Raw genomic sequence first — 19,479 nt, forward strand, 5'->3', positions numbered from 1 at the left:
CCACTCGATCGCGCGACCGAGATCCAACGCCACTACAACCCCGGAGTACCCCAGTACGCACACCAATTGCCTTCCTGATCCCCCCAAAATGCATCCCCATCTGCATACCCAAGAGGTGCAAAAGAGTATGCTGTATTCGCTCTTACAGAATTGAGGACCTGACTGATCATTACTTGCCTAGACTGCGCCGATGTTGTCGCCGCCCTCGACGAATGCCATGCCCGCGGCTTCATCTGGAAAGTCTCGGGGAACTGCACAGAAGCAAAGTACAAAGTGAATATGTGCTTGCGCGCACAGCGACTCGAGAGGACGCGGAAGAACCGAGAGGATGCGAAGGAGAAACGGGCGCATATAGAGAAGGTGTGGGCCGACTTGGATGCAGACAAATGAGCGTGAGAAGAGGAGGAATGTATCATTAAAATCGAGGGGGTACGTCTGCATTTTTGGGAAGCATCGGTGCATGGAGTTTACTGAGTGTTGGGCTTTGTACATTTGTACTATATGGATTTGGATCTGCAGACATCACAGCATTATGGGGTCATGATTTGGTTGGGGATGATACTATTACAAGGCAGATGAACTCTTCTTTAAGCCGTTGTTTGATATAAATACACACTACTCATCATCCGAGTCCTCACTCGAACGACCGGCCAAGGGTGTAGTACCGAGACTATCCAGGCCTCTCTCAGTGAGGAGTCTGCCTCCGTCTACACCGCTGGCAGGTAGAGCTGGCAGTCCTGCCTCCTGGCGCAGTTTCTCGTACTCTTCGCCCGTCTTCTGCAGCTGCTCCTGCAGGTATTTCTTCCTCTCCTCGATCCTGACCTTGTCGTCCTTCAGTTCTTGCAGCTTCTGCAGTATCAAGTCCTTTCTTTGCTGCTTGGTTCGTACATCGATTGTAAGACCTTCCAAAACCTCATCAAGGTCCGGCAGAGGTGTGGTTCGCGGTGGTGTCTTTGCGCCGTCATCTTCGTCCTCGATCTTTTGACCGTATCTACCGGCGCGTGCCTGAGCTGCAGCGAACGCAGCATGCCTCTCCTCTTCTGAATCGTCCGAGCCATCTTCATCTGAACCTCCTTCTGCATCGTTGATGAGCTCAGCCATTTCTGTGCGCTTCCTTCGCCGAGCCTCTCGTTCAGACTTGCGACCAAGTGAAATCCTCCCATCCTCCACAAAATCTTCGAACCCTTCTGCAATATCCTCCTCGTCGCGAACCAGACGGGTCTCGGGGTATTTCTCTTTCGGTCGCAATGAAACCTCATTTCTGCTCATTCGGAAGTCATCTTCGCCCTCATCGTCCGACGCCCACGGCCGCTCCTCGTCGTCGTAGGCTTTCTCTTCTTGCGCCAGTCGCCTCCGTCTCGCTTTCTTCTCCTGTATCTCGGCATCTGTGGGTATCGCAGACAAAGCTTCTGCCGGAAACGGCGCGATTGGGCCGAACTTGGAGGCGATGTCGAGGGCTCGAGTCTCGTCTTCCTCTTCGGCTGAGGGCTTCAAGTCTTTGGGCGTTGTTGGAGTGGAATTTCGCAGCTCCGCGATGTAGTCCTTGCTGTACGAAGGTCGGTCGTCTTCTGCAGGACGAGATGCATCCGGTGCGAGTGGTGATCGCGCTCGTAGCTGAGCACTCTTCTCCAGGGCTATGCGACTCAGATTCGACTTTTTGGGCGTAGCCACGACTGCATCGCTCGACTCGTCGCCATCGTTCGCATCCGATTCTCCAGGACCAAATGATACCCGCAATGACGAGCGCTTCTTGCCCTTGCCAAACGTCGGGCGCTTGACAACTGACCCTACGCCGTGAGTTAGCACGGAATGCCTACTGCGGTCAGAATTTGGAGCGGAACGATTGCGACAAGAGGAGAACTGACCTATAGGCTTCGGCGCTTCGTTCTGCGAGCTCTCTGCACTATCTGCCGACTCCTCGTCGAACGCGCCGATCTTGCGCGCGACGCGCTTGGAGCCCGATCTTTTCATTGTGAATGCTCGTCACCTGCGAAACCTGAAGGAAGTGAGGTAAAGTCGAGGTTCCCAGGCTTCCTTCCTCACGAGCTCACTAGCGCGTGCCAAGAATCTCGAAAACCACATGCAGCCGCGCATGGAGCTTCACCACGCTCAAGCATCGTGCCCGAAGCCAACAAAACAACTTCCTCCACAGCTACATTCATAAACACCTGTAAAACTACAGCCAGAATAACGCGATCACAATGCCGCAAGCACAGCCAGAATTGAAGAAGGTGAGCTCCGCACTGTTCTCACCGAAAGTACGGAAACCTGACTAGCTGCAGTATCTCGAGAAGCGGGTGCTTGTACAGCTCAACGGGAGCCGCAAGGTCATGGGAATTCTCCGAGGATATGACGTACGAATCTCGATTCTCTTGAGACTGTCTCCAAATAGCTGACCGAGCTGTAGGTCTACTTGAACATTGTCCTCGACGACGCTTTGGAGGAGAAGGCTGGCGGAGAGAAAGTACGCATTGGCATGGTTGTTATCCGGGGCAACGCGGTTGTCATGCTGGAGGTATGCATTGAATCACCATCTCGGTTCTGAACAGTCACTAACTCGCGGTCTAGGCACTCGACCGCATTAACCAGGATGTCCCCAAGATCGGACGGTGAAGGGAAAACACAAATGGCGCGAGTACGCGGGATGGAACAACATGGGCAACATTGGCAGACTCTAGAGTATAGAGCGGTACCGGCGTTCTGGCGCAACAGCGTGGGTATGCCTCTCCCGGACCCTCGAAATACTCCAGGCGATATCGACAGCCAAGCCCTCGAAGGATTTACGGAACAAATGTTGACATCTTCTTATTTATAGGTCGAAATATGATACCAGCATACGACTTGACCTTTTGGATTCGGGAGACAAGTCTGTAGACGAAAAGTGCGAGTGATTACAAGCTATAACCATCAAATCATCCAAACATTCTACGTTCTACGTTCTACATTGATTCAACTATAGCTTTGCCTTTCCTTCAAATGCCTTCATTGCGTCCTCCACTAATTCCCATGCGACCTCTGCAAACGGCTTCATCATCTGTCCATATTCCTTCGCCTGCATACTACTAGCCTGTCGCAGAGCATATCGTGCTGCAATTCCTTGCATGATAATAGCACTCCTGTACGAAGTAAACGCATTGCCCCAGGTAAAGTCAGGTCTTGGATCCCAGCCTGCGACTTCAGAGTACCATGCGATGAGCTGGTCAACAGATGGCAGACCTTCTGTCGCACCCGGCTGGAACTGTCGGTTCGCACGCCCAATGGAAGCCATTTTCTCTGAGCTCGCTGTCAAGTACGGCTGGAGCAGGTTATTTAGGTCAGACAATGGGTGTCCGATCGTCGACATCTCCCAATCTAGAATGCCAATGACTCTTGGCTCCGTCTTGTGGAAGACGACGTTGTCGATCTTGTAGTCGCCGTGCACGAAAGTCGCCCGGTCCTTTGGCTGCGTCTTCGCGTCGCTGAAGAACGCTACCATGTCGTCTTGATGTGGGATCTTGCCAACTGGCACCCCGGTCTCTTTATCCTTTGCTGCAGCTTGAGCCTCGGAAATGGAGTTGAATGTCTTGATCTGACGGAGGTAGAAGCCGGATGGCTTGCCGAACGATTCGAGGTTCACATCTTTGGGCGTGACGCGATGGAACTTTGCGAGAGTTGTTATCGCGGAGTGCCACCTGGAGGATTGATTAGTACATACAAAACGTAGTGACAACAGGTAAGAAGCTGGCCTACATCTTCGTTCGCTCTTCTGGCGTTACTTCTGGCATCGCAGGGTCCTCGAAAATGCGTCCATCCAAAAACTCCATGATGTAGAAGTCAGAGCCAATGACATTTTCATCCTGACAAAGACTATATGCCTTGGGGACTGGGACATCGGTCTTCTCCAGCGCGTGGATGATGCGGTATTCGCGATCGACTTTGTGAGCTGTCTGCAGAGTGCGAATCAGTGCTGCGCTCGATCAAAATACATCTGTGTTAGACTGTAGCTACCTTTGATAGAAGCTTGCCCGGGGGCTTCTTCCTCATAACATATTTCTTTCCAGTTTTGTCTGTCAACTGATACGTTGGATTCGACTGTCCATAGCCAAACTACCTTCAGTTAGCATTCGTCTGCGATAAGTATCTGGACCAGAACCACGTACCTGCTTGACGTCGATTGGCAAAGTGATTTCAGGGACATTGGCCTCGACGTAGCGCTCTAAAGAGGCTACATCTATGGGTTGTCGTACGTTTCCAGCCATTGCGATAGCTCCAGATGCGACGCATGGCGGGCGCGTCGAGTAAATATGGGGTGGTTCGCGGGCCGAGGCAACCACACGATGCGGAGATGTCGAGGACCTGAACTCCGGGTCGAGATGCGGTGAACGCTGAAAGTTAATAACAAGCAGACATGACCAGGACAACGCCCATGGAGCAGTAATTGCTAAGGTTCAATACTAAGGAATTACTTTCGATAAAGCCATGCAAGATTTGTACATATGTTTCCAACAACGTTCGCATATTGCTAGTGAGATCACATTCCAGGATCCGTTTTAAGAACTTGATCTCGAAGCATCAAACGCAATTCTCCCATTGGTAGCTACTCGTTCTTTTGGGATCCATAGGATTGTGGCGCTGGTTAGACACTGCATGAAAAAGCCAACAAGTCCACACGTGATCACGCGTTACAGCTGCACGTACCCAACGGTATGTTCTGTGGTCGCGTCTCAGACAAAAGGAATAACAGTTCGGCTCAGTACAGACCATCTGCTCTCTGTACCGCTCTGCTTGGTTGGATTTGGTTCTGCTTGCGTATGGGACCAGCAGTCGTGTGTTCAAGTTGACGTCAATAACAATGAGAATACGGAGCCTTGACGAGTACGCGTTTCGACTTCGTTGAGTCCGTGATTCTCAGTAGTTCGTATGTCTTATCCAAACGATGGCCGCGCATAAGTGTGTTCTGCACTTTGTGTCACACCTGTTATCGTGGTTGTTGTTGTCGCTTTTCTGTGCTGAGCTTTGTCATGTTACACGAAACAGCAAGTCTCATGCGTTGCAACACTCGAAGAACATACGCGGCTAGTTACCTTTATCTACAAATAGCCAAAGTGTCTAGATGAATAAAGGAGTCTAACGTGAATGGCCGTAGTAATTTCCGCATCCTCGTGCGAGTCCAGGACGATCTTCGTGACTTTGATTGGGCTGCGAAATCGGTTATTAATCCATCTACCCCTGCTTGTGTACAGCATGACAACCCTACGTTCACTCCGGGATACACAACCAAAACAATCCTGCTTTTTGTTGTTGTACGGGATCCCCCTCCCCCTCCCGCCCACACTATCGACCGTTGGCAGTCGGGATCATGGCTTCTCAAACGCCGCGCAGATTTAATACGCCTCGCCCTCCGCTAAATAGCACCGCGTCGAGTCCTGCGCTATTCCTCAACGCCAGCACTGCAAGCGCGCGAAAGGCCTCCTTGAACGCATTGACTGGAGGGGCATCGCCTCCCGCGAACGCAATGAGCCCAGACGGAATGGATATCGAAGTAGGCGATGCCGTGGACGTGCCAGGCGGCATGAACGGCGTCGTCAAGTTTGTTGGCAGTATTCGTGGGAAGAAGGGCGTCTTTGCGGGGGTTGAGCTGAGCAGAGAGTTCGCATCGCGCGGAAAGAACAACGGGGACGTAGAGGGGTGAGTTCCCACGCCTGGGTAGTACATTGCGCATGCGCTGACAGCGCTCTAGCACGCGTTACTTCACTGCTTCTGTTCCTGGCTCAGGCATCTTCTTGCCAGTGCATCGCGCATCGAAACGCTCGTCAGGGACGTCGGACGAGTTCTCTCCCGCCCCTGCCACACCGTCGTCGTACGCCAACTTCAGTCTCTCCACCAATGCAAAGCCCACCTTCAGCCCGAGTACGCCCTCAGCACCCAAGTTCTCGCAGTCTGTCGGCCCTGGCGCTAGCACCAGTCCACGGAGAACGGCGTCTCTACAACAACGAGCAGAGTCGCCCTACCGAAGATCACCGAGCGTGTCAGCGACACCAGGGAGGAATGGCGGACTCACGCCGTCTGGTTTCTCGAAGAGCGCCATAGGGGCGCCACCAAGATTCAATAGCCCTGCTCCTCCGAGGGTAGTTGGAATGCAGAAACCACGGACACCTGGCCCGCAAGGACCCTACCCGCGGGCCAATTCTCGTCTTGCCACACACGATACGATTGACGAAGACGGTGAATTGACACCAGTCGGTGCGGCACGCAGCAGCAACGATTCCATGGCAAACTTCAAGGGTCGCCGGGTTGCCTCTCGAGCAGGCTCACATCAGACTGAAGAGGTCCAAAGACTAAAGCAACTCCTGGAAGAGCGCGAACAACAACTCAGAGATCAAGCATCTTCACTGAGTGAGATGGAGGCAAGCTTGTCAGAAATCCAGACTCTCTTCCCGGAGGACGGCCCGGACATGTTCCCCACTCGCGGCAACGGAACGGAGCCTAACGATGTTGGACAACTACGGATACTTCTTAAGGAGAAGAACGAGAAGATCTCAATGCTCACAGCTGAGTTCGATGCACATCGAGCGGACTTTCGAAGCACGATCGATACTTTGGAGCTGGCAAGCACTGAGACTGAACGGGTATACGAGAAGAAGGTCGAAGAGTTGCATGAAGAAATTCGAGAATACCAGGCTCGCAGCGAGGATGTCGAGACTGTGGCAATGCAGCTCAAACAACTGGAAGAGCTTGTTCAAGAGTTGGAAGAAGGTCTCGAAGACGCACGAAGGGGAGAAGCAGAGGCACGAGGCGAGGTGGAGTTCTTGAGAGGTGAAGTCGAGCGCGGCCGATCAGAACTACGTCGCGAGCGGGAGAAGGCTGCAGTGGCGTTGAAAGGTGCAGGTACGACGGCAGATGGCCCGCACGCGCCTGGGCAAAGAGAGGTTGAACAGCGCGACGATGAGATCCGAGGGCTCAAAGCTATTATCCATTCGTTGAGCTCCGTCGGCCTAGAAGAACCTGCCCGCTCTCCTCTGTCACGACAAAACTCGGGGGTCAACCCTGAGGAGCTGAGAACTGCACAAGCTACCACAGAGCGCCTGGAGCGCGAAAAAGAGGAACTGCGTAGCCTTGTAGAGAGAAAGGCTGACAAGGAAGAGGAGCTGGAACGCGAGCTGGAGAAGTTGAAGAGCCAGCTTGGCCTTGCTGAGCAGCGTGCAAGTGTGATCAGCCATGGTCCCTCCGAACACACCGCAGTGCAAGAGAAGCGATCATCAGGACGAGACTCGAAAGGGACAGTTGTGAGCTGGAGAGATGCGCCCCAACTAGCTCGACGCGATCCTCCAGTTCTTGAGCCCATGGCTGAGTCCGACGGTCGCTCGTCAATCGATGGTAGTTCGTTGTGGTGTGAAATCTGCGAGGCTGGAGGGCACGACATCCTCAGCTGTTCGGCCATGGGAGCCGACTCTACTTATAAAGAGGACGGTATTCCTACTGGCCAAGACGTAGTGATTGAGGGTCTGCGGAACCTTTCCATCTCGTCAGGATCTCGGCCGGCTGGTCTCGCTCCAACAAAGCCACCAGGCAATGCTCCCACCGCACCCCTACCCATACCTGCTTTCAACAACTCCAGTTCGTCGTTAGTGCCTCCGAAGGGCGCCGCGATAGCAGATCCGGATAAGTGGTGTGCGCTTTGCGAGAATGAAGGTCATGATGTGACGGAATGTCCTAACGAGGATGAATTTTAAGGGGATCTTGTCGAGAGAGTTTGCTGTTTCGCGATGATATCCACAATTATTCCGAATAGCATAGCACCAACTATTCATTCTTAATGCTAATAAGTACGCCACTTCACTATTGTTGCTACTGTTTGTCTGTTTGCTCTCAAACATCTACCTCGTCCTTTGAGAAATGATGTTTGACCTGAGAAAGTGGCCGCTCAATATGCGTTTTATGAAGACTATCTAACCAGTAGGTTCATGATTACGTTCGGATATAGTGACAAACAGCCTGCTGCTTCGCTTCTTCGTTGTATGTAAGTTTTGGAGTGAGAACAGCACCCTGCACGTTTACCCCGCCATGTTTGAATTGCCCCACCATACCTTTCGCGTCAACTCCGTCTCCTACAACAACTCAACTCTGACGCAGCATTTCTTACGACTCTAAACCACCCACCGAAGCCTCCTCGACACAATGTCTGCCGACACGTTACCAAGAAGCGTCACCTACTGCGGAGGTAAGTCCCGCCTATATCACCCTCTTTTAGCAACACCTAACACCACGCAGTATGCAGTCTACCACCCGAAGTAGGTAGGACACCAGCAACGCGTCGAAGCCCACCAGCAAGCTAACAGGCCCTCCCACCAGTACTGCGAGTTCGGCGGCACGACGAAGAAGTGCCAAGAATGGCTTGAAGAAGAGCACCCCGACATGCACGCGAAGCTATACTCGCAAGGTACCAAACGCCCCCACACCATACCAGTCTCTTAGTCGATCAAGCCTACACGCAACATCGCTAACCGCCTCCCTCCCCCAGAAACGCTAGAACAAAACCTCTCCTCCCTCTCCCTCGAAGCGCAAAAACGCGCAGAAAAAGACTCCCAAAAGAAAGCCGCAAAAGCCGCATCAGCCGAAGCCCGGGCGGCCGAAACACGCGCCTCATCCAAGATCCTGATCAAGCGCATCGAGCGCAACAAGCGCAAGTACGTGACCGCGGTGCAGGGGCTAGAAGCATTTGGTCTCGACATCAAGAAGGTAGCCAAGGACTTTGGCAAGAAGTTCGCGACGGGCTCCAGTGTGACGAAGATCCCTGGCGGTGGCGAGGAGATTACGGTCCAGGGCGATTTGAGCGATGATATTCAGGACTTTTTGGTCGAGAAGTATGAGAATGTTCCCGAGGATAATATTGAGCTTGTTGAGGATAAGAAGAAGAAGAAGGATGCTGCGGGGGGTGGGGTTGTTTGAGGGAGGAAGGGAGGGATTCTTGTCTTGGGGTAGAGCGTCGATTAGTTCGAGGGGATATGATGACGGATATGAATAGAGAGAGAGATTTGGGTTGAGGGCATAGTATGGGTGATGGCATCAAGGGAGGGATTCTGTATCTTTCAGTACGGCCTCGGAAATCCAAACCGCCTTCCCGTCTCACTCTGAACATGTCATACTATAAGGAATCTCCCTATCTTTCCATTGTTTCAAGTTGACAATTGAAAGCTATCAATCCAACCTTCACATCGGCTTCATCTCACTTTTCCTATTCTCAATCATCACAGAAAAGAAAGATACAAAACATATAACCCCAGATATACCAGCCTTCTCCCACCGAGGCCTACCTACCTCACATATACGATATCCAGACAGTACAGAAAACCAACATCATCAACACCAAACACAAAAGAAAACACACATGCAACACCATCATAATATTTTATCTATCATCCCAGCATCAGAATCGTGTGAAGCCATGAACACACGGGTATCGTCCCAAAAGCCCCTACCCGCCCCCTATTCATAAAATTACTCCTCATCATCCTCGGCCGGGGCCTGCATATCCTCGACGTCATCCTCCTCGAACGTATTGATGGGGACCGAGTACAAGCGGAGCAGAGACTTATTGGGGTCCTTGACGAGGACGTATTTGCCCTCGTCCATGCGGAGCACCATGTCGACGATTGTGCGGACAATGCCCCATCCGTTGTTGAGGTTGAGGGCCATCTGGGAGGCGAATTCGCGGGGCTTGTTGGTGAGGACGCCGAGGATGACGTGGTCGTTGTTGTTCTTTGGGTTGGTGCGGGAGACGAAACTGTTGAGTGTGTTAGTTAGGTGTTTGTTGATTGATTGCAGGTGTGGGGATGGGAAGGGAATACGCACCCAAGCTTCATGGTATCGGCCTTGGCTAGGATACTCTGCACAGTCCATCGGGCGAGCTTGCAGGAGTTGTTCTTCATCTCGGTGGCTAGGACCGCACCCCTTTGGCTGGCTAGCTTCGACCTCCAGTCCAGAGCGCCACCGGCACCCTGCGCCTTGTTGTCGAACTCGTTGAGAGCCTTGATGGTCAAGAACTGGTCCTCGCCGTTGATGTTGTTCTTGATCACTGCGTCGAGCTCTGTTCGGACAATCAAATGAAGTGGCTCGTCGTCCTTCTCCAGAGAAAGATCGAATCGGCGGTATTTGTATGACTTGGAGGCTGGCGGGTCGCTCTCGACCTCCTCGTTGTAGAATGGGTGCTCGTTGGGCATGGTGACCTTATTTGTGTCTGACTCAACAACGACTTGGAGAGGGAAGATGTTGTTGATGTGGGTGGCTTCGGCCATAAGTGCGCCAGGGCTGTTGATGGAGTCCTTGTTGCCCTCGGAAATCTCGAGAGGCGCGTCGGCGGCATTTTCGTTGACAGTGACCATGTCGAGGTTGGAGGTGTCGCGCTTGTCGATGAAGACCTGCTTGCCCTTGCGAGTGAAAACGAGATCCCAGGAGTAGACGGACTTGGTGGCGCACATGAGCATGGATAGGACGTTGTCCGTGGCGAAGACAGTCGCCTCGTCCTTGTCGGAAAGCTCCTGCAGGATGGGGTCGCTGGAGGTTGTGACGCTGTAGGCAGCGCGCTCGAGGACGTTGAGTCTTCGCTCAGAGGTCTTCGCGCCCGGCTGCTTGTCGTAGCTGCGGTCGTAGTAGTATAGGAATCCGTAGTTGTCGAGGTCCTCGCCGTCGCCAGTGTCCAGATTCAGCTTGCCCAGGCGAGAGAAGTCAATCTCCTCCATGACGTTCCAGTCAGGCTTGACCTGAACAGACGCATCACGGTTGCGCTGGGGCTTGTCGTCCCACCGGCCAAAGCGACGTCCTCCCCGGCCGCCACGGCCACCGCCACGGTTGTCGTACTGCTGTCCACCGCGGCCACCACCAACACGCTGGAAGGCGCCCCGCCCTCCGCGCTGTGCTGGCCCACCGCGCTGCCCTCGTCCACGGCCAAAGACAGTGCCGCCGCCTCGGCCGAATCCGCGGCCCCGGGCTGATGTGCGTGTGTTGTCGACGACGGAGAAAGTGGCCTCCTCCTCTGCGGCCTGGATGGCGAAGGGATTGGTCTGCTGGTTGGCACCGTACACCTGCTGGTCTGCGGGGTACTGTTAGACGCTGACACAGTCCATGCGCATGCTACACAGAAGATGCATACCTCGGTAGTTGCGGTTGCCGTACTGCTGGCGTCCGCCCCTCTCACGGTCCTTGCCCTCTGTCCAGTCGGCCATGCGACCTAGTTTGTCGCCCTTGGAGTATGGCGCGAATGGAATGCCATCGAGCATCGTCTCGGTCGAGACATCGGGTCCCCATGCCTCGGTGGCGGGCAGCGCGGACACGAGGTCTAGTAGCGATGCGGGAGCCATGTTTGCGGGTTATCGTGGGGTTGACTCGGGTTCAACGTTGTTGTCGCCTATGAAATTGCTGGTGGGGGAACAATTGGCACGCTACGGAGAAAGTATTGCCCGACCCCGTCCTACTATCAACTCACCACTTCACTACTCTCCCACGTTCGTTGAGCACATGCTAAGCCCTGTTGAAGTTCAAAGTGAACATTGTCTATGTCTTGCAAACCATGTCTTCATCCCATTGAAGTGCATATACTCTCGACACAATATAGAGATTGACAAGTCGATTAGTCTTTCTTGCACGCTCAATACTTGAGACAGACAGTCGGTAGTAGTTCTGTTGAGATGATATAATCTTCGACAACAGAGAGAAGGGTTAGGGACAGATAAAATGTTGAAAGAGTCTTTGCAGAAAGATCGCGAGGTAAAAACCTCTTGCAGACGTTGCTATGTGTTTAAACAACACGACTTACAAGCATCGCCATGGTCTCTGCAGCTCCTGGTTTCATGTTTAATTCCATCTTATACGGCAGCAATTGCTGATGACATCTGGTTTTCTACCATCTGCCATCATCCTGTGTGTAACCACAGCGTGAATAGATTTTACTTGATCTTCTGAACGCTAGAGATTCGGGCAACACAGAAATAAGAACATCATGTGAAAGAAGATAGGTAAGAAAGTCAGTCGAGACTTGAGGAGGTCGAGTATGTTGGATACGACGGTTCTACAAGGATTGTCAGTGAGGCACACGTTTAGGTCGAAGTGTGAATCACATTTCTGGTAAAACGTAGACTTTCTGGCTCCAAGGCCTCAGGACAGCCCACTCTGAGAATGACAAGCGACTCTGCATCATGGGCGCATTCCAAGCTTCGGGAATGAACTATCTGGGTTAGTAACAAGCATCCCCTAACGCGTCGTACCGAGACATAGATGGTCGATGCAGTGCCGAGGTTCCATCACGCCAAGGACTCCCCGTAACCATCAAGTCCATGCGATTGAGCGCGGCGCCTCTGTTGCTCACAACATCGCCCATTCGGAATCTGTCCTCATATTGTAGATGATGGAGGTTCAAAATGGCATCCTTCATCCGCGCAAAAGACGGCGGAGAAGGCGTCTTGACCGGCCTGCCATTTCCGCGCGCCTGCTGCGTGATGACCGTCTGAAGGGAGAGGTAGGAATACTGTCTGAGGACCTCTTCAACGACCTCTTTCCTGGTTCCAGAAGTGCTGGTTAGTAACAAACATGCGCTGCTTGACCTTGGCTAACAATACTCACAGTGAATGGAGACGCGCAAGACCCGAACCGCGTTCATCACGTCGCGATTACCCCATGGCAGCCGAGTTCCCTCGTGGCTTCCCAAGACGTCGCGTGGACCATCCTTCCTGTGCGCATTGCCGACAAGACGGGAAGCGCGACTGCCCGCCCACACTCATCCCTCCATGTCCCCACATCGTCGCTCGCGTTCCAGTCGTTCTCGCAGCTTCTCCACAGTGTAGCTCCCCACAAGACGCAGAGAAGGGATGCGCCGATCGAGGTCCGCATATATGATGTCGTTCCGTTGGGGTTGGAGACTGTGTACGTCACTCTGGATACGGAAGCCTTGAGGAAGCTGGACGACGTGCATGCCAAGTTCGGCGGTGGCTTTGTGAACCAGCCCAATGGCGCGGCAAAGGGGCCCAGGAGTCGCTATCCCGACTCGAACGGGACAAAGGCGAAGGCGAGTGTAGACCATACAGCCCAAGAGCAAGCTTGGAGGACTGCCGTGCGAGAGGCTCTCCAGTCGCCAACAGTGCTCCACACAGGGGACTTGCTCCCCCTTCCGCTCCCAGCCCATCCCATCACTCACATGCCACCTCCGCCAGCAAAGATCACTGCCTGTGAGCCTGTGTCGCAAGGTCTGCTACTACCCACTACTAGAGTCGTCGTGCTACAATCGCATCGCAGCCCCAAAACGGCCGTTGTCCAGTCGCCTGTGAAGCGGGCCACCATCTCGAACGGATTCGGAGATGACGACGAAACGGACGATACTTCGAACGATACCTTCTACTCTGCCGCAGAAGACCGAGCCGAGTCTCGCAACACCTCTCCACCAGATGAAGAGTCGATGGATACTCTAGACTCTGAGCTGTCTGGCACGGATGGCGGTGACCTATCTGACGACGATCCAGACGATTTCATTTCCCTAAATGCGCCAATGCTACCACCTCAATCATCAGGCGTTCTTTCATCCTTCACTTCCGCTACACCTCGAGCTGGCAACTACCGAACGAACGGCATTGCCAGTCCCGGATCGGTTTACTCGAGCTTCACTGCAAGCACCGCCCGTGGTCCGTCATCGAAGAGCAAGGTTTTCAAGGCACATGGGCTTTTGCAGAGTATATCCGACGAGTTGATGCACCCAAAACCTGGAAGCGAAGACGACGAGGAAGCTCGAGTTTTCGTCGACATAAATACACTGGTCAAAGTCGGGTGTTTCTCCGGCGACTGGGTCAAGATTGAAGCTACTGAGGAACCCTCTTCTGATCCTTTGTGGGGGCTCGGAGCGTTTGGAGGGGTTAATGTAGACAATGATTCCAATTGGCGTCCGGTCAGAGTCTACGGACTACCAGAGAACATGTCCAAGAAGACTGCCAAATACCCCCTCAACAAAACACAGAATCAAAACCGTAGGGTTAGTAGTATGTCTGGATTTCCTCAGATGAATACCCCTCTACAAGCCTATCTCTCGCCAGTATTGTTGGCAAATCTTGGGAGCCCTTCACATCTTCGTATCACCCCCCTTGTTTCCCATCAATCGTCACATCTTCCGCGAAGCGCCACTGTCAAGCCACGGCTCAACAGCTCTTCGCTGCCACCACCCGCCAAAGACGTCACGCTCTTGAAACTTTCAACACCTCTTTCGTCTGACCGGCTACTCCAACCAAGCTTGTTTGCTGCTCTTAAAGAACACTTCGAGCAGAAACGGCGAGTTGTAAAAGGTGGTGATTTGATTGGTATTTCAATCGACGAGTCACTTGGACGGGCAGTGTTCCAAGGCACAACAGAGGAGGATGCTGGCAGTGATGAACTGCTATCAAGATCTAAGAAGGGCGCCAGTGTGGAAAGCCGCAATCCGAAGGTGGTAGCCTGGTTCAAGATTGGAAATGTCTCAAGCTCATCACAGGCGCCTCGTGATGACGAAGAAGAGGATCCTTGGGGTGGTGCTGTCACAGTGGACGCCGCAAGCACAAAGATGGAGATGAACGGAAGCGAACAGGGGAAAACACCTGCACCTATCAACAACGCATGGCAATACTACCTAGGTGCCAAGCGGACTCCAATCTCGGCCTCTCAAAAGATGATGGCGCAAGACGAGCTTCCCAAGCCTTACATCTCTTCGCTTCGCAGGCGGTTACGAGAACTCATGTCAGTAGCTACTAGTCCAAGGGCCATTCACCTGGGATTGCCACCGATTGCGGTGTTGATCACGTCTACGCAACGAGGTATCGGCAAGTCCACTGTGGCCACAAAAGCTTGTGAAGATCTCGGGTTGCACACATTCTCGATAGACGCATTCGACATCGTGACCGAAGGAGGCGCAGGAGGTGGTGACGTGAAGACCGAAGGATTCTTGAAGGCCAGAGCAGAGCGAGCACTCACGTGTGGTGCCGAGTTCACCGCGCTGCTCCTGAAGCATGTCGACGCACTCAATGCTGATCGAATGATCACAGCACTGAAAGAGATACTGGCTGACTCCCGTGTGTTGATCGCAACAACCACAGAGATCGACAAGGTGCCTGAGGGTATCCGGGGTCTGTTCACTCACGAAATCGAAATGATGGCACCTGACGAAGGCGAAAGAGAAGGCATTCTGCGCAGCGTTATCGAAGACACTGGAATCAGGTTGTCTCCCGACGTCGAACTGGGCAACGTCGCCATCAAGACCGCAGCTTTGGTTGCTGGTGATTTGGTAGACGTGGTAGATCGCGCACTAGTTGCAAAGAGCAACCGCCTGGAAGCGCTCGCGGTGTCTGCGTCCAAATCCTTGGCTTCATCCGAAAAGATCACCACAAGAGACATCGAGCTTGCGGGTGGTCACTTCAGTAACAGCTTGACCAAGGCTGATCTTGATGGCGCTGTGGATGCGGCACGCAAGAACTTCGCCGACGCAATTGGGGCACCTAAGATTCCCAACGTTGGCTGGTCAGACGTAGGGGGTCTTACACACGTGAAGGACGCTGTAATGGAGACTATCCAGCTACCCCTGTCCCGCCCTGAGCTCTTTGCTAAGGGCATGAAGAAGCGCAGTGGTATCTTATTTTATGGACCTCCAGGAACAGGAAAGACGTTGCTTGCGAAGGCCATCGCTACAGAATTCTCTCTCAACTTCTTCAGTGTCAAGGGTCCCGAGTTACTGAACATGTACATTGGTGAGTCTGAAGCCAATGTACGACGTGTGTTCCAGAGGGCTCGTGACGCTCGCCCTTGCGTCGTGTTCTTCGATGAGTTGGATTCTGTTGCGCCCAAGCGTGGTAACCAAGGTGACAGCGGTGGTGTCATGGACCGTATTGTCAGTCAGTTGCTCGCTGAGCTCGATGGTATGAGCGATGGCGGAGAGGGTGTCTTCGTCATCGGTGCGACGAACAGACCTGACTTGCTTGATCAAGCATTGCTACGTCCTGGTCGATTCGACAAGATGCTGTATCTTGGTGTCTCGGATACCCACGAGAAGCAGCAGACTATTCTAGAAGCCTTGTCAAGGAAGTAAGTTTTCATCCTCTTTCCTCTCATATCGCATATGCTAACGTTTCACTCAGATTCACACTACACCCTGAACTCTCCCTCCAAAGAGTCTCCCAAGGCCTTCCGTTTACATACACTGGTGCCGATATGTACGCCCTCTGCTCGGACGCCATGCTCAAAGCTATCACACGGCAAGCACGCGCCGTTGACGAGAAAGTCAAGGCGTACAATGCCGCACATTCACCAACCATCACCATTGCATACTTCTTTGACCACCTGGCCACGGAAGAGGATACCGCGGTCATGGTCACGGAGCAAGATTTCATTGAGGCGCACAACGAGCTCGTGCCTAGTGTTAGTGCCGATGAATTGCGACATTATGATACAGTGCGTAAGTCCTTTGAGGGTACCGGCAAGAAGGAGGACGATAAGAAGAATCAGGTGCTTTTGAATGGCAACAAGGGGAAGGGCAAGGCTGAAGCGCCGTCAGACGACAGACAGATGTCAATTCGCACTGACAATATGAATTTGAATGGGTCGGCTGGTGGAAGTAGCGGTGGGAAAGGAAAGGGAAAGGCCCCGGTCGCGAATCACGCGAGTAAAAACAGCCTTGATATTGCCGAGGGCGGATTTGGGGATGCAGCGCAGGACGACGATTTGTATTCTTGATTTTGTAGTTTTTTAAATAATATTTGTTAAGCGGAGGCATGGAAGTCTTCATGTTCCCAAGCCATGGCGTTCGCTGACGTTTACAGTATCGCGCGATGTCACCATGTCCCCGCGGGAATAGTCAGACAAGCGCGCGATAATAACATGTGAAAATCGGATAAGGGCGGCCACCCCTGATTGATCCACCCTTGAACCACCATTTTGGAAATATCGTTGAGATGCACACTCCTGTTCAAGTCTTACTATTGGCTGTGCATTCCACACAGCCCACGGCTCAGGAAGATCCTGACGTAACTTACGTTTTTCTACCAACTTCGTGGAAGTGGATATGTTGATCCGTGAGCAATTAACCTTGCAAGATGCAAGCACCATGGATTCTACATCCTCTATTCCGCTCCCGCTTTTGTCTCTCTGCTACGAACAAAGCTGTTTGCAACTCATATCACATCTATCGCTAACTTTCGGTCGACCACCCCATTGGCGCCCCCCACTCGTATGACATCTCTCCACTGCGCCGTCGTTGCACTAGAGAACCCGCAAGAACAACATGGCCACCACAATCACAACTCTTGAAAACCTAACACATGGGGGCAGCGAGGAAGAAACTCCTAAAACGCAAGCAGCAATCGAATTTGCGCAACAGGCAGAGCGTCTCGGACAATACTCGCCACATCAGGAAGATGATTCGACCGGGTCAACGCAAGCAGTGGAAGCCCTGTTCATCACGGCTCAAGACCCGGTAATACAAACTGCAAATGGTCACCGATTACCAGCCGTGCCTATCGATGAAGCAAGGAAGCTCAACAAGCTGAGAGCCATCATCGATGACCGGGATCTTTCTCAGGAAAAGCCTTTGGAGGCGTGTTCACGTGAGTCAAAAGACGGAACCATACACGGAGTCCGTTTTGAGGAGAAAAACGGAGAAGAAGAGGAGAAACAAGACGCGCCATTGGGAGATTCCAAGCCTTCTTCCAGGACAAATCCGCTGTTCCCTCCACTACCAATGTATGGCCCGCCGAGTACACTGAGGAAGGTCCACTGCTGGATGTTCCGCGTTTCCTCGTCTGTGCTGTCGCTGTGCTTTTTGCTGATCATCATCTTGGGCGCGTTCTTCACGAGTATTCCTATTGTGGCTGAGCGTGCGTGGCTGCACGTGACTTCTGGAAATCCGGATAAGCGGAGACCGTTCTATGAGGAAGAAGAGAGACGGCGGAAAGCTAGAAGTGCGGCGGAGAGAGCGTGGGAGAGACGGCACGCAGAAGGTACGGAGAAGACGGTTGATAGTGAAGAGGAAGGCAAGGATGCGGATGAGTTTGTTCCATTGGAAGGCGGTCCAGATGAAATCCAATGCGATGTTCGATACTACGCACGCCGCGTGGGCCTCGATTGCGAGGCCTTTGAGGTTCAGACCGAGGACGGCTTCATTATCGAGCTATGGCACATCTACAACCCACGAGACTACAAACGATCTGCCGATTCGCAACGGACACCGCACTCCCCGGATATCTTCTCGGATAATAACTCAAAGCCCGGCGTAGCAGGCTCGCAGTACGCACCAGGCGATAAAAAGTACCCCGTCCTCATGATCCACGGGCTCCTGCAGTCCTCCGGAGCATACTGCACCCAAGACGACGACAGCCTCGCCTTCTTCCTCGCCAAGAGCGGATACGACGTCTGGCTCGGAAACAACCGCTGCGGCTTCAACCCAAAACATGTCATGCTCGAATACAACGATCCCCGCATGTGGGCCTGGAACATCCGTCAAATGGGCGTCATGGACCTGCCCGCCCTCATCTCACGCGTGCTCTCCGAAACGGGTTTTGAGAAACTAGGCCTCATCGCGCACAGCCAAGGCACAACACAATCCTTCGTTGCCCTTGCGAAAGAACAGCGACCCGACATCGGCGACAAGATCTCCGTCTTCTGCGCACTGGCACCAGCCGCGTACGCGGGCCCGCTTATCGAGAAAGCGTACCTGAAGTTCATGAGCTTGATTAGCCCGGGCATGTTCCGCGCCGTGTTCGGTATACATGCCTTCATCCCGTTCATGATGAGCATGCACGCGCTTCTACCGGCGAAGTTCTACGGCGCGATGGGGTACCAGGTCTTCTCGTTCCTGTTCAATTGGACCGACGACCGGTGGGAGCGCGCCCTGCGCGACCGCATGTTCCAATTTGCGCCCGTCTATGTCAGCGCGGAGAGTATGCGCTGGTGGCTAGGCCGCGAGTGTTTCGCGCGCCAGAAATGCATCCTATCCACGCGCGAGGAGACGAGCATCGAGGAGAGGGAAGACGAGGAAGAGGACCAGCGATCTCGGTCTCCGGACGAACAGTCTGATGACGACGAACGACTGTCTCCCGCTGCTCTCGACAGGAAGACAAAAGATGGCGGTGGTGATGAGGATCGCGCCCGCTTCGCATGGTACGGCCCGCATACGCCTCCCTTCGCGCTCTGGGTCTGCGGCGCAGATGATCTCGTCGACGGACGGCGGCTGCTGCGCCGCTTTGAGCGCAATCGCGAGCCTTTTGTTGATGTGGTGCATTCTAAGGTTATAGATGGTTATGAGCATCTTGACGTCATCTGGGCTATGGACGCTATTGAGCAGGTGGGGAAGGAGGTCCGAGAAGTGCTGTGGAAAACTGCGCCTGAGGAAGCGAGGGAGGTGTGTCGGACACCAAGGGGGTGTGAGGATGTTGCGGAGTTTTATCAGCGCAGGAGTGCGGAGGGTGAGGTGGGGAGGGACTAGGTTGGTGCTGTGTAATGTAATGT

At 53.3% G+C, this 19,479-nt stretch overlaps 9 protein-coding genes across 9 annotated transcripts; 6 read left to right on the forward strand and 3 right to left on the reverse strand.

Moving 5' to 3' along the window:
* Positions 1–88: 88 nt before the first annotated feature.
* On the forward strand, positions 89–730 carry P153DRAFT_309079 (UPF0287-domain-containing protein; the record flags this gene model as incomplete). Its single annotated transcript, XM_033664730.1, has 2 exons — positions 89–125; positions 182–730. The coding sequence occupies 2 exons, from the start codon at positions 89–91 to the stop codon at positions 388–390; spliced, it is 246 nt and encodes an 81-aa protein (XP_033526995.1). The 3' UTR covers positions 391–730.
* P153DRAFT_428693 (uncharacterized protein) lies at positions 616–1,971 on the reverse strand (the record flags this gene model as incomplete). The annotated part of the gene is made up of 2 exons (XM_033672729.1): positions 616–1,787; positions 1,866–1,971. The coding sequence occupies 2 exons, from the start codon at positions 1,969–1,971 to the stop codon at positions 616–618; spliced, it is 1,278 nt and encodes a 425-aa protein (XP_033526996.1).
* Positions 1,972–2,147: 176 nt separating this feature from the next.
* P153DRAFT_333017 (small nuclear ribonucleoprotein-like protein G) lies at positions 2,148–2,934 on the forward strand. Its single transcript, XM_033665540.1, has 4 exons — positions 2,148–2,231; positions 2,283–2,354; positions 2,408–2,515; positions 2,569–2,934. Exons 1-4 carry the CDS (start codon positions 2,202–2,204, stop codon positions 2,611–2,613), a joined length of 255 nt encoding a protein of 84 aa, XP_033526997.1. The 5' UTR covers positions 2,148–2,201; the 3' UTR covers positions 2,614–2,934.
* On the reverse strand, positions 2,855–4,335 carry P153DRAFT_333020 (APH-domain-containing protein). Its single transcript, XM_033665541.1, has 4 exons — positions 4,140–4,335; positions 3,988–4,086; positions 3,730–3,926; positions 2,855–3,671 (listed from the first exon to the last, which is right to left on the reverse strand). Exons 1-4 carry the CDS (start codon positions 4,236–4,238, stop codon positions 2,954–2,956), a joined length of 1,113 nt encoding a protein of 370 aa, XP_033526998.1. The 5' UTR covers positions 4,239–4,335; the 3' UTR covers positions 2,855–2,953.
* Positions 4,336–5,494: 1,159 nt separating this feature from the next.
* On the forward strand, positions 5,495–7,712 carry P153DRAFT_283367 (uncharacterized protein; the record flags this gene model as incomplete). The annotated part of the gene is made up of 2 exons (XM_033663258.1): positions 5,495–5,667; positions 5,720–7,712. The coding sequence occupies 2 exons, from the start codon at positions 5,495–5,497 to the stop codon at positions 7,710–7,712; spliced, it is 2,166 nt and encodes a 721-aa protein (XP_033526999.1).
* Positions 7,713–8,157: 445 nt separating this feature from the next.
* Positions 8,158–9,197, forward strand: P153DRAFT_420581 (RNA binding protein-like protein Tma22; the record flags this gene model as incomplete). Its single annotated transcript, XM_033672254.1, has 4 exons — positions 8,158–8,200; positions 8,251–8,270; positions 8,332–8,419; positions 8,501–9,197. The coding sequence occupies 4 exons, from the start codon at positions 8,158–8,160 to the stop codon at positions 8,926–8,928; spliced, it is 579 nt and encodes a 192-aa protein (XP_033527000.1). The 3' UTR covers positions 8,929–9,197.
* A 280-nt stretch (positions 9,198–9,477) lies between these two features.
* P153DRAFT_283935 (eukaryotic translation initiation factor 3 subunit D) lies at positions 9,478–11,336 on the reverse strand (the record flags this gene model as incomplete). Its single annotated transcript, XM_033663291.1, has 3 exons — positions 9,478–9,763; positions 9,832–11,068; positions 11,129–11,336. The coding sequence occupies 3 exons, from the start codon at positions 11,334–11,336 to the stop codon at positions 9,478–9,480; spliced, it is 1,731 nt and encodes a 576-aa protein (XP_033527001.1).
* Positions 11,337–12,346: 1,010 nt separating this feature from the next.
* On the forward strand, positions 12,347–16,746 carry P153DRAFT_333031 (AAA-domain-containing protein). The gene is made up of 3 exons (XM_033665542.1): positions 12,347–12,548; positions 12,597–16,062; positions 16,116–16,746. Exons 1-3 carry the CDS (start codon positions 12,377–12,379, stop codon positions 16,708–16,710), a joined length of 4,233 nt encoding a protein of 1,410 aa, XP_033527002.1. The 5' UTR covers positions 12,347–12,376; the 3' UTR covers positions 16,711–16,746.
* Positions 16,747–16,994: 248 nt separating this feature from the next.
* On the forward strand, positions 16,995–19,456 carry P153DRAFT_333033 (alpha/beta-hydrolase; the record flags this gene model as incomplete). The annotated part of the gene is made up of 2 exons (XM_033665543.1): positions 16,995–17,715; positions 17,935–19,456. The coding sequence occupies exons 1-2, from the start codon at positions 17,258–17,260 to the stop codon at positions 19,454–19,456; spliced, it is 1,980 nt and encodes a 659-aa protein (XP_033527003.1). The 5' UTR covers positions 16,995–17,257.
* Between the last annotated feature and the right edge of the window lie 23 nt (positions 19,457–19,479).

Source organism: Dothidotthia symphoricarpi (genome assembly GCF_010015815.1).
Source record: "Dothidotthia symphoricarpi CBS 119687 unplaced genomic scaffold P153scaffold_4, whole genome shotgun sequence".
In the NCBI taxonomy this organism is placed as follows: domain Eukaryota; kingdom Fungi; phylum Ascomycota; class Dothideomycetes; order Pleosporales; family Dothidotthiaceae; genus Dothidotthia; species Dothidotthia symphoricarpi.